We start from the raw sequence: 16,631 nt of genomic DNA, 5'->3' as shown, positions 1-16,631 counted from the left end.
CTACTAGTAGCTGCATGGATTTGGCTAGGATGGGCGACGTGGGCTGCATGCTTTGCTAGGCAGAAAAGCAGGAGACGGCCGCCCCGCGCCCCGATAATTCTTCATCATTGCCTCCGCTACAGCGTGCCCTTAATGGCGACTAGACGTGACGGCGGTTTGGTGCGAGAACGTGCCCCCGCGCCGGCCGGTTGCGTGCGCGTCGGCTCGAAAGATCTCCTCGTTCCGCGAGCGCGCGAGGAGAATGCGGGGAGCCCCTGACCGATCGCGCCGCTCCGCTCCGAGTCCCTGACACGCGGGCTCCACATGTCACCGCCGTTTCTCTTTCCCCGATAGTACATCTCCGAGCCCGTCTTTCTATATAGTAGCGTCGTCGTCCAGGCCGCTTGAGCTTCGTACGTTCTCTTCTACCAACTCCTTGGGTTTCGGTAGGGTTTGGTCCTAGCTTGTCCATGTCTTCGCGAGGTGGAGGCGGCCGGCGCGGCGGCCACGGCCGCGGCGACCAGTCGTCCGGAGCGCACGAAGGTGGCCGCGGTCGGGGCGGTGGCGGCCGAGGGAGGGGCCGAGGGGAGGAGGCCGGGGGCGAGCGCGGCCGCGGAGGACACGGCCACGCGCCGCGCGGTCGCTCCGGAGAGCAGGAGCCACATGGAGGACGCGGCGGGGACGGCCGAGGGAGGGGCCGAGGCGGTGAGCGCGGTGGCCATCGGGACGACGCGGCGAGAGGCCGAGGTGGTCGAGGCGCTTCGCAACAACCTGCAGCTGGCGGGCGGGGTGGCGTCGCCGCGGTGGGGGAGCACGACCCGCGTTATGGCGGCACTGGACCTGGCCGAGCCGGCCAGCAAGTGGCGGCCCCGACGGCGGCGGTGGAGGTGCTGGGTGCCGAGGTCGAGCGGAAGATGGTGCTCTCTAAGGCCGCAGGCGAGCGGCCGTCGTCGTCGTCCTCCGCTCCGGTGACGGCGAAGGAGCAGCGGAGGGTCGTCATGGAGCCTCCGGTGCCGGCGGCGCCGGCCAATCTGCCGCCGGTGTCGACCAAGGCGGAGAAGTTCCCGGCGCGGCCGGGGTTCGGGACCATCGGGCGGAGGTGCCGCGTCCGCGCCAACCATTTCCTCGTGCAGGTCGCCGACAAGGAGATCTACCATTACGATGTACGTATGCTCGAACCCGTTCGGTGATATTCGTAAATATTCATTTCATTTCATTCGTTGTAAGCTGTATTTTGAACCATCAAGTGGATTTGGATCAAAATAGAACCAATCACATGTCTTAGCTAATCCAAACGTTATTAAAGAAACAAGCAGATGCCAAAATCAGCCAACTTACAAGTTTCATGCAAATTTAAGGTTTCACCTTCAAAAGTGGGTGAATAATTTCTGCAAGCACATGATCATGGTTAATAATTTTCACCTTCAAAAGTGGGTGAATAATTTCTCCAAGCACATGATCATGGTTAATTTTTACCTTCAAAAGTGGGTGAATAATTTCTGCAAGCACATGATCATGGTTAACAATTTTCACCTTCGAAAGTGGGTGAATAATTTGATTCTGCAAGCACATGATCATGGTTAATTTTCAGCATAACAACCGTCTTCCTGTTGCGCAGGTGACAATTGATCCGGAAACGAGGTCTCGCGGTTGGAACAGATCAATAATCAACGAACTCATAAAATTGTACAAGGAACACTTGGACGGTAGGCTGCCTGTTTATGATGGAAGGAAGAGCCTGTATACCGCTGGTGCACTGCCGTTCAAGAACAAAGTGTTTGTCGTCAAACTTGCTAATGCCGCCAAAGGGAATAAACGGTAGAACGAAAACATTTCAGTTTTCCTTTTTGTGATCAAAACCTGCTTGTTCATGTAATGGTTTTAACATAGTACTGGTTCTTGTGTTATAGCGAGGAGGAATACAAGGTGACCGTAAAGCTTGCTTCAAATCTGGATATGTACAGCCTCCGGCAGTTTTTGGCTGGTAGAAGCAGGGAGCTTCCACAGGACACTATCCAAGCTCTCGACATCGCCCTAAGGGAGTGCCCCACAACAAAGTAATCCATTAGTACTTTCTTGATGTGGAGTAGAAAGTTTTCATTTTCTGAGTTGGCCTGTTTTCATTTCTTATATTTGTAATTCAAAATTTTGTGTGCATCTTCTTTAAATTGAAACAGGTATGTATCGATCTTTAGATCGTTCTTCTATCAGTCATTTGGACATGGTGGCGCAATTGGCAACGGTGTTGAATGCTGGAGGGGTTATTACCAAAGCCTTCGCCCCACACAGATGGGTTTGTCACTAAATATTGGTACGGCTGTGCCTAAATGTGTTCTTGTCACTAAATATGGGATCGCATTAAGGTATGAATGATGCTGGCTTATTGTTCTCCTTAACTATTATTTTTTCTTCTCTCTTTTTTGAAAAGGAGGTTAAAACCCCCGGCCTCTGCATCAGTGTGATGCACACAGCCATTCTTATTAATTATTAATTTTTTCTTCTGTCTACCAAACTAACTGTTGCATTCCCTTTTCTTTTCTGCTTTATATAGTTGAAGAAAGCCCTTAGAGGTGTCCGGGTTGAGGCCACTCATCGGACGGATAAAACCATACGCTACAAGATCACTAGCGTATCCTCAGCTCCATTGAAGGAATTAATGTATCTATTCACTATTATACCCTGTTTACTTCATGCACTTTCTTTACATTTTCATTTATTTAGTTACATGATGCTGTTAAATAATTGTGATTATTTATAGGGTAGGTAGAAATGAGCTCAACTGCGATTTTCCTGTGATTGTTTGCTATTGCAGGTTTGATCAAGATGGTGTGCGCGTATCAGTAGTCCAGCACTTTAAGAAGCAATACAATTACACTTTGAAATATACCAATTGGCCATGCCTTCAGGCTGGCAGTGACAGCAGACCGATCTATTTGCCTATGGAGGTGCTTATGGCTGATCTTCTTTTGTGACTCGCTAAGTTTGTCTTTTGTTTTTGTAGTCAAATCAATAGCTTGTACATATGATTTCTTCAGGTTTGCAGCATTGTTGGAGGACAAAGGTATTCTCGGAAGTTGAATGAACGCCAAGTTTCAAGCATACGAAAGATGGCATGTGAAAGACCAGCTCAATGGGAGAGCAGTGTTCTAGAGGTGAATATTAGCCCTTAATTCTCATTTACTCCGCAGTTGGTATTTGTAGCATAGCATAAGTGTACAGTTTTGCATTGCTCTTATATCAACATATTTGTATGCGTTTGATTTGAGGATATATGATCTGATTCCTTCTTTTTATTCCCAGATTGTTAATAGGAATAATTATGGTAATGATGAATATTCCAAAGAATTTGGCATGAAAGTCATGAACCAACTTGCATTGGTCGATGCTCGTGTACTACCTGCCCCAAGGGTAACTGCTTTTAAAGAAAATGACCTTACTGTTTTTACATAATTTTTTATTTATTTGACCTCTTAAATATTTCTCCTGTTGTTAGCTTAAATATCATGAATCTGGACGGGAAAAAGTATGTAATCCTTCAGTAGGACAATGGAACATGATAAACAAGGTATTATACCCTAGACCCTATTTCCGTGTGACATAAAAACTTCATTTCTCAGCAACATTGTTATGCTCAGTGTTTATGTTTATCAATATCACTTTTGTCTTGCATGTTATTTAGCACTAACATGTAAGTGGAGAACATTTGTGTCAGTCTCTAAACTTCTTGATATATGATATCATGCATTCAAATGATTGTATATACTTAATTTGCCTGGCTGTTTGTAGCGATGTTTCTATATCTTTTGTCTATTTCATTTGCTTTCTACATCAGTCTTGGTAATTCTAATTTCGTTGTTTTTCCCAGAGAATGGTGAATGGAGGATCTATCAACCATTGGGCATGTCTAACTTTCGCGTCTCGACTTCATCCAAACGACATCGGCATGTTTTGCCGTGATCTGGCTCACATGTGCAATAGCATTGGCATGGTAACCTTTTCTTCTTCTGGAATGAACCTCTGTCGCTAGCATCATATATACTGACTGAATAAATTTTCCTGTTGTAGGAAATGAACATGGAACCATGCGTGAATATCACACAAGCGCGCCGTCAGGACACAGTGGAGTCTGCAATCAGAAATATCCATAGGCATTCTGCAGAAGTGCTCACTAAGCAAGGTCTAGAAGGGAAGCAACTTGAATTATTGATCATCATATTACCTGATATTAGTGGTTCCTATGGTATGTTCTTCAAGTTGATTTTCTGAGCTGATATCTGACTATTTTAAAATAGAAATCAGTTTTAATTCCAAGTTTCTGCCATCTAATGCAGGAAAGATAAAACGGCTCTGTGAAACCGAGCTTGGAGTAATAACTCAGTGCTGCTTACCCAAGAATGTTCAGAAGGGTGGGAAACAATACCTTGAAAATCTTTCTCTGAAGATCAATGTTAAGGTATGAATCAATTGCTAGCTGCTCGACAATCAGGCCTGCGAAATGCTAAGACCTTTGCTGTTTTATGATTAGGTCGGAGGTCGGAATACAGTACTTGAAGATGCTTTGTACAAGAGGATACCCCTTCTGACAGATGTGCCTACGATAGTTTTCGGAGCTGATGTTACCCACCCAGCTGCTGGAGAAGATGCATCTCCATCTATTGCAGCAGTATGTCATTCTTCTCTCTCTCATCATGTCAAGTTTGTTAATTTGAAGTCTGCTTATTTGACAAGAGACTGTCAGAGTGGGACGCACTAATTAATAGCGCTCAACTTCCGTTTCTATTTTTTTTTTCACTTTTTATCAGTACCATCTGTATTGGAAGTTTGGAATAGCTTTGCATTTTCGGTAACAAAAGGAACGATATGTCAGAACAAAAGTAGCGATATTCATTGTAAAAGGCTGCTAAGCTTTTACTTGTGCTTCAAAGGAGAAACATACTACCTATCTATTTTTTCAATTTGCTTTGTGTGGATGGTACAGATCCTCTCTTTCTGTTTGCCGTCTTGGCACCATACTATGAATAACGCATGATAGAATTTGGAGTTCTGGAACTAAGGCTTCTACATCCTCACATTGTAGGTTGTTGCATCTATGGATTGGCCAGAAGTAACAAAATACAAATGCTTGGTCTCTTCACAAGGCCCTAGGGAAGAAATAATTGCCGACCTTTACACGGAAACAATGGATCCACAAAGGGGACGTGTTGGTGGTGGCATGATAAGGTAATGCAAGATACGGAAGTATTTGCCTAGTTTTCCTTTTTGCAACAATAACATTGAATTCTTGAAATTTTGCAGGGAGTTGCTTCTCTCTTTCTACAGAGCAACTGGATGCAAACCTCACAGGATCATATTTTATATGTTTGTAAAGCGTGCAGTCTTTGTTTTTCCAAGAATCATTTCTTAGTCTCTGCTTAATACTGAATCGTTTAATATGCAGAGATGGTGTTAGTGAGGGTCAGTTCAGCCAAGTGTTGCTTTATGAAATGGATGCGATTCGCAAGGTTCTTCTCACCCCCTTTGACCCTCTCCATATAACGCCACATTCGTCCTTTATTTTCGTTTTCAACATTCTCCGGGCTTGTGCTACACCATGTCAGCTAGTGATTAATTCATACCCTGACATTCTAATTTCTAATGTGTTTGCCACACCATGTTCTTCTTGTTCCCAGGCTTGTGCCACTTTACAGGCGGGTTACCTCCCACCAGTCTCATTTGTTGTTGTGCAAAAGCGGCATCACACTCGCCTATTTCCTGAAAATCATCGTGCGCGGGATCTGACGGATAGAAGTGGGAATATCCTACCTGGTAAGTTTACCTGGTTAATTAGCATAATGTGTGCATAATGTGTGCATAACTTTGTACTAACTTTAGCACAAAGTTGAGTCATCTATTCTGGGACGGAGGGAGTAGATTTTACGTACCAAAGTGTGTTCCAGTAATAACAAGATTAAAGTATCAAGTGTGCATTGTCCTCAGGTACTGTTGTCGACACAAAGATCTGCCATCCTACAGAGTTTGATTTTTACCTCTGCAGCCATGCTGGTATTCGGGTAATGTTGCATGATTCACATTTTCGTGAAGTCCCATACTTCTAGTGTACTGGGCAAATGTTTCATGACTCGATACTAAAGTCTCTCCTGTGTTTTCCTTTGGACAGGGAACAAGCCGCCCGACACACTATCACGTTCTTCTCGACGAAAACCGTTTCAGTGCTGATGCCCTGCAAACCTTGACCTACAATCTCTGCTACACGTAAGCCGCTCTAAGCCAGTTTCCTCCATGATCAATGATGCATAGCCAGCATACTGTTGTACCCTGTTATCTAACTATCTAACTTTTTTCTTCTGACGGTTCCTCGCTCGCAGCTACGCCCGGTGCACGCGATCGGTCTCTATAGGTACGCATTTAACCAAGTCTTCAAATCTCTGTATCAGCTTGCAAGGCAGGTGCTCATGATTTTAGACATGAGCAATGTCTTTTGACTTGCTTCTGATTCTGGTTATTGCTACCGTGACAGTTCCTCCGGCGTACTACGCGCACCTGGCGGCCTTCCGTGCGCGCTACTACATGCAGGACGAGTTCTCCGACGGGGGCTCGTCGTCGGCCACGGCCAGGTTGGCGCCTACGAGGCAGCTCCCCAAGATCAGGGACAGTGTCAAGGAGTTCATGTTCTACTGCTGATGGCTGATCCCTTGCTTGCGAGAAGTAGTGGTGTCCACACCTTTTGCTTGGCTGTGCTGCTGATGGCCTGCTCGAACCACAGCAGTCTCATCGTTGCCGTTTGTGGTTTATGTATGGAACTTGTCATGGTTTGGTAGGACGTGTTGCCTGCAAGAACTTTAGCCTTCGGTTAGCGTCCTCTAAAAACATGCTGGTGGTATATGCATGTGACAGAACGTAGGCACATATATTTTGTGAGAAACATTCGCAGTTACTACATCAGCTGTGGGGGCGTCTGTTGTCAGTTCGAAAGATTTTCAGCTAGTTCGCTGTCTTGATGACGAGACTGACATCTTTGGTAGTACGTAATGTTGGAGTCACGGCTTGGTCACGCACCCAACGACGGCCTCGCCGTCACGGCAGCCTGTTATATATTCCGGCCGTTGTCAGAAGTCAGAGCCAGCAATGAACTAGATGCGTGGCTGGCCGCGAAGATGATTCGCGTCAAACCAATCATCGTCATCGGTCGTCACCGCCGGAATACCTTGCTCCATCGTCCTCTACTGATTTTGCTGGCGCGTAGCGCGCAGTTGGCTCCCTGAGAGCACTGATGAGCTGTGCGACTACTAGTCGATCGCCGGAGAAAGTGACTGCCGGTGCGTCGCTGGCTCGCTGCCGACGACTCGTCTCTGTTACTTGTATCCTGAGGGCTTCTTGTCTAAGATCATTTAACTAGTAGTTTGACAATGAAGTGTTTCAACTCAACTATATCGACTCATTTTAGTTTGTTTTCATCCAGTTTCAAACGCAGCAACTTTTCCATCCCGCGTGGAATTATTCCACACATTCAGGACTGCAATGCATGGGTGGCCATGAACATTCCTCACCATTTTTCCACGAGTATATAATTTTTTTTAACACAATACAGACGCAAGCGCTCATACATACGCGCATACACTCATCCCTATGAACGCACACAAGCACCCATATGAGCACCTTCGAGAGACTGAGCCGGCATATCATTTTAAGATTTACGAAGTCACCGTAGACTCCTCATCGTCGACGGGAATGTCTCCTCCCACTGAAAGCGCATCGCCAGAAATCCTGAAATAAATCTAGGAATAAACCAAATATTCCTGTCGTAGTAGTTGGCAACTACTAGTTGCACAAAATCACAGCAACAACCATTTCATCCTTGCCCAAGGAGTGAGAGAAGTGGTGATCTAGAAAGGTTTACTAATTGTGGCAATGCCAAGAAAGGGACGCTCCGGGGATTGATTGACTAATCTACCATATTAATCCTTGTCGGTGGACCGATCACTCAATCCATTTCTAGTTTGTACGCGATCCTGCTCAAGCTAAAAAGTCCCAACGTCAATGTTGCTGATGCTCTGGCTGTATGCAGATCGATGCCCTCTCTTATCCAACAAGAGGGGACGAGAGAGATGGAGGCGGACGTCTTTGAATAATGACTCGTCAAGGTCAATTAGATGACAGTTTGGCAACTAGTTCCGTTATCATATATTGTATTTAGAAAAGTATGCTACTAATGGTCGGAACATTTAGGTTCATATTTTGGTTAGTAACATTTTGGTGCAAATTTCCCACAAAGCAACAAGAAGAGAGCGACGAGACAGTGGTGCACTTATCCCCTATCAAGTTGCTCTCGGCTCGAGTATATTCAGTAACTCAAGAGCCAAGAGATAAGGTCCTTCAGAGGATTACGTAACATGAAATATAAAAGCCGTATATATGCCTAGAAACGTTAGCTCTCACTACTTCTTCGGAATCTCTAACAAGTGTCTAGAAATGTCTTTTCAGCTCAAGTAATATGTACTACTCCCCCAGTATAGTGCAAAAAACGTTCTTATATTTTGGGACGGAGGGAGTAGTTAGCAATATTGATGCCGGATCTTGGAGGTCTGCGCGTTAATATGAACACACATGTGATTAGAAAAAATTAGACGCGCATCGAGTAAGATGTAACTGATCGGTTTGCGACAAGATTTTGGTCGGTGACGTTACAAGACTTTTCTCTTATATATACTACGTTCTTTTTCTGAAGAAAATGCTGAATAATTTGTTCTTCCGCAGAAAATGGTTTAAAATGGGTGAGTGGATGCGAAACATCTGCCGCGTCGTCCACAGGCCATATGTGCCCTTTGAACATGGCCATTATTGCAAGACGCATGAACGCAATATGAATTATTTTGCGGACCGTGTAGAAAAAAAAACTGAAAAACTGTTTGGGGATGCCATAAGGCTCATGTTGCAAAACTCTAAGCGCAACATGAGGCAGGCTTGTTGCAAAGGCTTGGTGACGGTGTGCTACGATTTTGATAGTTCACAGTAAACGTTCACTGTTTCACTCACATGACGACTCAACAAACTATCGTTGGAACAATCATCCCTTTCCTGGAAATGCGGGATCACACAAGACTTGCTGATCTCCACCCGCTACTTGTACAGTACTACTGAACCAAGAATTTCAGTTATCCATTTTGTAGTACACAACAATCGATCCATGATCCATCTATATATTTCTACATAAATTGACCAAGCTTTCGCATCCATCCGTATATATTTCTACACAATTTCGGTTCCATGCTTGGATCTGTCTGTCTTTGGTTAGTGATCAGCGGAACGGATCTTGCTGCCATTGGTGGCGACGGCGTTGTCGCTGGAGGTATCTGCACCCTTGGTGGTCGCTTGTTCCGGCCGCTCCTCGCCGGCAGGAACAGGGCCCATGGCCAGGTCGGCGTTGAACTTGCCGTAGAGGTCGCCCCTGTAGAAGTTCCTGGTCCTCCACGCGAGCAGCAGCGAGACGAGGGCGCCGAGCAGCGTGACGCCGGCGATGGTGTAGAATGACTCCCTGAAGCAGCGCACCCCGATGCACGTCAGGTCCTTGCCCCTGCGGCCGCCCTGCCGGAGCGCCTCCTCGTCGTAGCGCCGGCCGGCGATGCGCACGTTGAGGATGTAGGACCCCACGGGGCTGGCCACGGCGCCGAAGTTGTAGAGCGTGGAGTAGTACTTGAGGCCGAACACCTCGGAGATGATGGCGAAGAGCAGCGGCCACTGCGCCCCGAAGCAGAAGCCGAGGATCACCGACGCCGCGTACAGCCCGTTGTTCACGCCCACGGCGATCAGGAGGTGCCCCGCGCAGGCGAGGAGGAGCACCGCCGTGAGGACGAGCGGGCGGGGCACCTTGTAGCGGGCCAGCACGTACTCGGACGCGAACCCGGCCACCACGCGGCCGGCGTAGTTCCAGATGCTCACCAGGGAGACGAAGGTGGTGACGCTGCGCTGCGGGTACCCCAGCGACTGCCCGATCTGGCCCAGGTTGTCGATGGCCGTCAGCGTGCCGCCCACGCCGCATATGGTGGCCACGAACAGCACCAGCATGTCCACGCTGAAGAGGGCCTGCAGGATGGTGTAGTCCTCCCCCCTTGCCGGCGGCCGGAACACGTCCTGGAAGCACGTCGTCGCCGGCGGCCTCACGGTGGCTGTCTCGGCCTCGTGGACGACGGCCGTGGTCGTCGTAGTCGGGACGACAGACTGAGAGTGGGACTGGGTGGGCAGTGGCGGCTGCAGGTAGTTCCTGAGCTCCTGCTGGACGACGATGACGATGGGGAAGAAGATGAGGAGGAGGAGCACGGTGGCGGTGACGTAGTAGGCGGGCCTGGGGAACTTGAGCACCTCCAGCTCCACCACGTTCATGACGAGGAGGTAGACGGCGAGCACGATGGAGGCGTAGAGGAAGTAGAAGAAGGCCTTGCGCTCCCGGCTGCTGGTGGCGGCGGCGGCCACGGCGCCGCGCGGCATGATGCGGATGGTGGGGATGAAGAGGAGCGAGATGGCGGCGGGCAGCCAGGCCATGAGCAGCACGAGGTCGGCGCCGTCGTTGTCGGTGCCGTAGATGGCGCGGTAGAGCTGCGTGAAGATGGCGCCGCTGAGGCCGACGAAGCCCTTGAGGAGCCCCAGCACGACGCCGCGGTCCTCGGGGAAGTTCTTGACGGCGGTGACGAGGGCGCCGGTGTTGGCGAAGGACTGGGAGTTGGCGCCGACGGCGATGTAGAAGCACATGAGCCAGACGGGCGGGCGCGCGGTGCGGCCGGTGATGGAGAGGTAGATCATGAGGTAGCCGACGAGGTTCATGGCGGCGCCGCAGGCGAGGACGACCCACGGCGGCGTCACCTCGTTGATGAGGCCCGGGAGGATGCCGACGTTGGCGCCCACGTCCTTGAAGAAGCTGAGCGTGTTGAGCGTCTGCTGGTCGTAGCCCAGCGACGACTTGATGGCCTTGGAGTAGATGGCGAAGATGTAGGTGCCGCCCGCCGCCGCCATGATCAGGATGGACGCGAAGAACATGAACCACCGCCCGGCCACCACGTGCTTGGCGAATTGCGTCGACGGCACTCGGCCGCCGCCATCGCCATCGCCAGACACCATGGCTCAGCTAGCTCGACTGGACTATCGATCCACTTTGATCTCGTTGCCCCAAGCTAAGATGGCACGAGTGTGGTGTACTGCTTGCTGCAGCTAGCTATATATGTAGCGCGAGAGATCAGCAAGTGAGTGTCAGCTTCTGAATTGACCACGTGTGCAAGGAAAAATCAAATGGGGAATCGAAATCTCTACTCTCAATTAAGCAGTTGGTAGCCTGATACGGTTTATTTTTGTCCGATTTTACTTCGTCCCACCTCCCACTACCCCCTCCCATTGAAAAATCAAATCCCATTAAGGAGAGATCATGTTTCGTGCTTTCTTTGGTAAGAGTTGATTCAATTCAATCATGTAAATAATAAGTAATTATATATATGAGATCACCTTCCTAAAAGATAGACATAAGATTTTTCTTAGTACTCTTTCATAATAAAATAAGATATTTCTATGCTTGAAGGAATATCTTATGTCTATTCAAATTGGATTAGTGATTTGTTATGAAGGAATATCTTATTTTATTATGGAAGAGTATAAGAAAAAAATCTTATGTCTATCTTTTAGGACGGTGATTTCACATATATGATGCAATTTCTTAATTGTTAATTACTTATTATTTACATGATTGAATTGAATCAACTCCTACCAAAAGAAATACGAAACAAGATCTCCCCTTAATGGGATTTGGTTTTTCAATGAGAGGGAGAAAAACCAATGGGAGAAAAACCTATTGAAAAAGTTCATAAGTCCTAAGACTTTTTTTAGTCCCAACTTATAAGTCTCAAGTCCCTAAAAAGTCCTTACCTGTTTGGTTCCTGAGACTTATAAGTCTCTATAAGACCATATTACAACTATAAGTCCCTATAAGTCCCAAATGCCCACTTTAAGTCCCTCCTGTTTGGTTTAGATGGGACTTATAGGAACTTTTTTAAGTCCCTAAACCAATAAGTTCCTGAAAACAAACACCCTCTAATTATCCATAGCATAAAGAATTGTCTAACAAATTAATTAATTGCATTAATGACTTCGTTTTAAAATTGATTCGGTGCGAAAAAAAAATCCTATTCAAATGGACCTATTGAAAAATTCCTATTCAAATGGATTTGGTTTTCTAAATCGAATTGCACTACGCTTGACAATCACAAGTTTCATATAGGCGTACGCACCCGCGCGCCCAGACATCGTGCACGACACCATGGAAGATATCTTGGCTGGGCCGGCACAATGCCCGAGAATGCCAGGGCATGGATCACGACATCAAGGACGACCGTGGCGGGAGGCGGGTCATGAGACCGTCACGTGCACGACATCATCATCATCGTGTGATGAGAAAAAGGCTAACTACTAGCCGTAGAGGAGATGCTACTCGATATATATGCAGATATATATGGCTGATTGCGCCTAAAACTTTACTGCCGTTCAAATCGATAAGGCAAAGTTAATTGGTTGGTTACTCTTGCACACATGTATCAACCCCCTTTGATGGATAATGGACAGCACCAAGCAATGCAACGATTCACCGGCACGACAAATGTGCGCAATACAACCCCGTCAACTCGTCGTGAACTTTGAGGCCAGCTTCAACCAACAAATTAATAAGCTGTGGAATAAATGCAAACAACATGGGGTGGGGCCCACGGGGATTCCATGTGGCAGCCTGTTAGCAGCATGCTGATACAAGTTATGCCGTGTTTGAACGCGTTTCTGACAGATGGGGCCCGCTCGTCAGGAGCTGACTTGGCAAAAGAATTGCCACGTGTGCATCTTGACCAAGTCTTCTTCTTTCTCCTTTCTTCCACTCTCACTCACATTACAACAAACACGTTGTGTGCATGCACTCGGAGGGGCAGGGCCTGACGTTGTCGGCTTGGACGGGGAGAGTGGAGCCGTGGGCCGGCGAGCAGTTGCCGCTCGTGTGTGTGGTGCAGGAGGGCCCATTGTTGCCGGCCGTGCAGAGACCGAGGGAGCCGCAAGGCAGCGGGAGGTTTGGTCGCCGCCGTGGGGGAGTAGGCCGTGCTGAGCCTGGATGCTCGCGGCGACGACTTGGGCGCGCAGCCGCCGCAGGCGCTGAACGGGATCCAAGTGGCATCGTTGATGTGGTCGATGGCGACCAGCAGAGTCTGCGACGGCGTGCCGAGCCTTGCGCAGGCCACGTAGTTGCAAGTGCGAGCGTGCTAGGAGCAGCATTGAGCTGCACACGGAGACCATGGCCATCCAAAACGCAGGTAAGAGCACAGCGAGGATGATGGATAGTCTTGGAATGGACATGGTTCCCGCTAGCCATGTGGGCGTGGACGGAGAGCTGGGAGATGCAGGGGAGCTCGTGGAGGTCCAAGGACGCGTGCGCGCCCGGCGACGGCGCTCCCGACGCGCCCAGCGAGGCCGCCGCGCAGAGGGAGCGTCAGAGGGAGCGAGGCCACAATGCAGAGCCTCGGGCTCGCGAGGCCGCTTGTGTCACGAGCGCGTCGGCGGTTGCTCACCGGGTGGCGCAGCAGCGGGTGCCCTGGTCGTGGGCATTGAGGGAGCGGCCGGCGGCGAGCAGCGGTGAGACTCTCCTCCATGGCCTCTCACACGGCCACGTTCCTCTGCTCCCCATGGTGAAGCGGCGCCAGCGTCGGCCCTGCCCTCAACATGTTTGTTGTAATGTGTATGAGAGGGGAAGAGAGGAGAAGGAAGAAGACTTGGTCAAGACGCACACATGGCAATTTTTTGCCAAGTCAGCTCTCGATGAGCGGGCCCCACCTATCGGAAACGCAATCAAACACGTCAAAGCAAGCAACAAGTGTTTTCTGCAAAAGGATTACTGAATGCGCGGTGGTTTTTGCAAGAAATTAGTGACCTCGTGGTTTTCTGCAAACGATATCCTAAATGTGGTGGTTTTATGCAATTAACTCCTCCAATGGATCATCATCATCGTGTGATGAGAAAAAGGCTAAGTGCTATTAAAAGTAGAGGAGATGCTACCCCATATCTACGCCAAATGCATGCAGATATGTCTGAGATGCGATTGCGCCCAAAAACTCTATCACCGTTCAAATCGTTAAGGAGATGTTAATTAGTTGATTAACTGCTGCATATATGTATCGAATCAGGTTTACATCATCGTGTGAGGGCCAGTTTAGAACACACTTTTTTTTTGAGTGCCCAAGAAACAACTCAGGCTGTAATACACTCGGAGGCAACAAGGCCCTGAAGTCTGTCATGAACTTTAGCAATAATTTCCTGGTCTCCACTAATCCTGGCTTCAGCAGCGAGCTCATGTGCTAGCTGGTTGCATTCCCTGGGACGTGTGATATTCTGTATTCAGTAAAGACTGCAAGGCTAGCTTTTATGTCCAGGATCAGACCAAATAGCGGCGATTTACTTGGGTTATCAGCACTGCAAAGGATGGTCAGAGACTTGCAGTCAGTTTCCCACACCACTGGTCCCTTGTAGACCTTTGCCAAGGACCGAAGGCCGATCAGCGCCGCTCGACCCTCCGCTTCCTCAGCCGTGCGTGAATGTGGTAATTTCCTGCAGACTGAAGACAAGACCAAACCGGCATGATCACGGTTCATCGCTCCCGCCCAGCTATTGCCATTTTCTTGAATAAACGCCGCGTCAGTATTGCACTTTGCCCATCCAACTGCTGGAGTCGACCAAAGTAAGCGTTGTACAACGAGGCCGCTCCCCCTGGTTTGGACAGAGTCCTAGTAGTTTTGCCTGAAACTGAAAGTTCCTGGACCGAAGCAGATTTCCATTCCTCTTCATATCTCTGAAGGAAGCCCATTGATCCCAATATTGACTCCTTGCCCCCTGCATGGACACAATCATCTCGCAAGTGCCAGCATCTCCAGAGAAGAAAGAGAATTTTAGCACGTAGATCGTCTGACGCCGAGTCCAGAAGAATCTGTAACCAGTCTTGACCCGTGTAGCAGAAGCTTTTCTCTGGAGGGAGATCCCAAACTTCCCTCATGGCCTGCCTCAGAGCTCTACTTTTAGTACAGTTAATTACCGCATGATGCTCGTCCTCTGCTGCTGTACCACAAATGATGCAGGTACCATCCTGGATGATGGTTCGTCTGAACTTATTGCGTTGGGTTGCCAGGGTATTAGTTGCTACCCTCCAACCAAAAATCCTGATTTTGGGGGGTACTTTCGCCTTCCAGATCAAGTCCCATATGCTGCGGTTATTGGTGGCACTAGACGAGCTGGAGGGAGCCAAGTTCGTATGACCTTGATGGCAGCCGCAAGTTTGTAAGCACTCCTGACTGAAAAATTGCCACTCTTTTCATAATGCCACGCTATGCAGTCCGTGGCATCCACCCTCGGGATGGGGATTTTGCAAATCTCATCCGCATCAAAGGAGTGAAAAATTTGCCTTACTAGTGGCTCGTTCCATTCTTTCCTGTCCGGGCACATGAGTTGGCTTACCCATCTTAACCTCGACCTCTTTATGAATGTAGCTGTTTTCAGTCCCTCATCTCTTGGAATCCACTGGTCTCGTTTGATTTGGATACTCCTACCATCTCCCACTCGCCAAATAATACCCTTTTTAAGGAGTTCTAACCCAGCCTCGATTCCCTTCCACACGGGTGATGCATCAGACGCAAACACAGTGTCCAAAAGGTTGCCATTCGGGTAGTATTTTGACTTGAGTATCCTAGCACAAAGACTATTTGGGTTCTGGACCAGCCTCCAGCTCTGTTTGGCAAGTAGAGCAATGTTAAAGAGGTGCATGTCCCTAAAACCTATTCCACCCGCTCTCTTCGGCATCGTCATGCGTTCCCATGACATCCAGTGAACCTTACGGTGTCCATTCTCATCCCCCCACCAGAAATCGCGAATCAGCTTCTCGTATTTATCGCAAAAACCTTTAGAAAGGAGGAAAACACCCATCGTGTAGCAAGGTAGAGCTTGGACGACTGATTTGACATGTACTTCCTTTGCAGCATATGCCATATACTTTTCCGACCAATCATTACATCTTTTCCGAATCTATCCATGATCGGCTGAAAATTATCATCCTTCATTCTCCCTTCTGGGGTCGGGAGTCCCAAGTACTTGCTCTCAAAGGACGAAGAGATAACTCCCATTGTGCTCTTGATTTCTTCCCTAGTTTCAGCAGGGCAAATCTCACTGAATAGAATAGAGCATTTGCTCTCACTAAGGAGTTGGCCTGTACCCTTCTGAAAGATTTCCAAGACTCTTCGGATGACTCTTGCTTGATCCACTGTTGCCTTAAAAAAGAGAAGGCTATCGTCAGCAAATAGGAGGTTTGAGATGCCCGGGCTATTCCTCGCGATTTTAAGGGGTGTTAGGTTCCCATCATTAATTTCCTTGCATAGCAGGTTAACCAAGCCATCAGCAACAAAAAGGAATAAGTACGGGCTGAGGGGATCTCCCTGTCTAAGACCTCTAGATGGCGTGAAAGGTTCTAGCAGCTCTCCATTGCACCTGACCGAGTATCTAACTGACCGTACACACTGCATAACCCAGCTCGTCCACCTCTTATCAAAACCGGTTTTCAGCAGCACCTCCTCGAGGAAATACCAATCTACCCTGTCATATGC

General features: G+C 48.4%; 2 protein-coding genes across 2 annotated transcripts; one reads left to right on the top strand and one right to left on the bottom strand.

The window, feature by feature from the left end:
* The first annotated feature begins 449 nt into the window (after nt 1-449).
* On the top strand, nt 450-6,937 carry LOC123089896 (protein argonaute 12). Its single transcript, XM_044511447.1, has 21 exons — nt 450-1,142; nt 1,598-1,797; nt 1,890-2,036; nt 2,157-2,334; nt 2,531-2,637; nt 2,792-2,924; nt 3,015-3,131; nt 3,280-3,387; nt 3,473-3,544; nt 3,845-3,967; nt 4,045-4,219; nt 4,311-4,432; nt 4,505-4,642; nt 5,057-5,199; nt 5,275-5,337; nt 5,417-5,480; nt 5,649-5,784; nt 5,956-6,029; nt 6,137-6,231; nt 6,345-6,376; nt 6,497-6,937. Exons 1-21 carry the CDS (start codon nt 450-452, stop codon nt 6,658-6,660), a joined length of 3,084 nt encoding a protein of 1,027 aa, XP_044367382.1. The 3' UTR covers nt 6,661-6,937.
* A 2,177-nt stretch (nt 6,938-9,114) lies between these two features.
* LOC123094260 (protein NUCLEAR FUSION DEFECTIVE 4-like) lies at nt 9,115-11,246 on the bottom strand. Its single transcript, XM_044516310.1, has one exon. The coding sequence runs from the start codon at nt 11,086-11,088 to the stop codon at nt 9,268-9,270; it is 1,821 nt and encodes a 606-aa protein (XP_044372245.1). The 5' UTR covers nt 11,089-11,246; the 3' UTR covers nt 9,115-9,267.
* Nucleotides 11,247-16,631: the final 5,385 nt, after the last annotated feature.

Source organism: Triticum aestivum, chromosome 4B, assembly GCF_018294505.1.
Source record: "Triticum aestivum cultivar Chinese Spring chromosome 4B, IWGSC CS RefSeq v2.1, whole genome shotgun sequence".
In the NCBI taxonomy this organism is placed as follows: domain Eukaryota; kingdom Viridiplantae; phylum Streptophyta; class Magnoliopsida; order Poales; family Poaceae; genus Triticum; species Triticum aestivum.
This window is presented reverse-complemented; position numbering and strand designations above follow the sequence as displayed.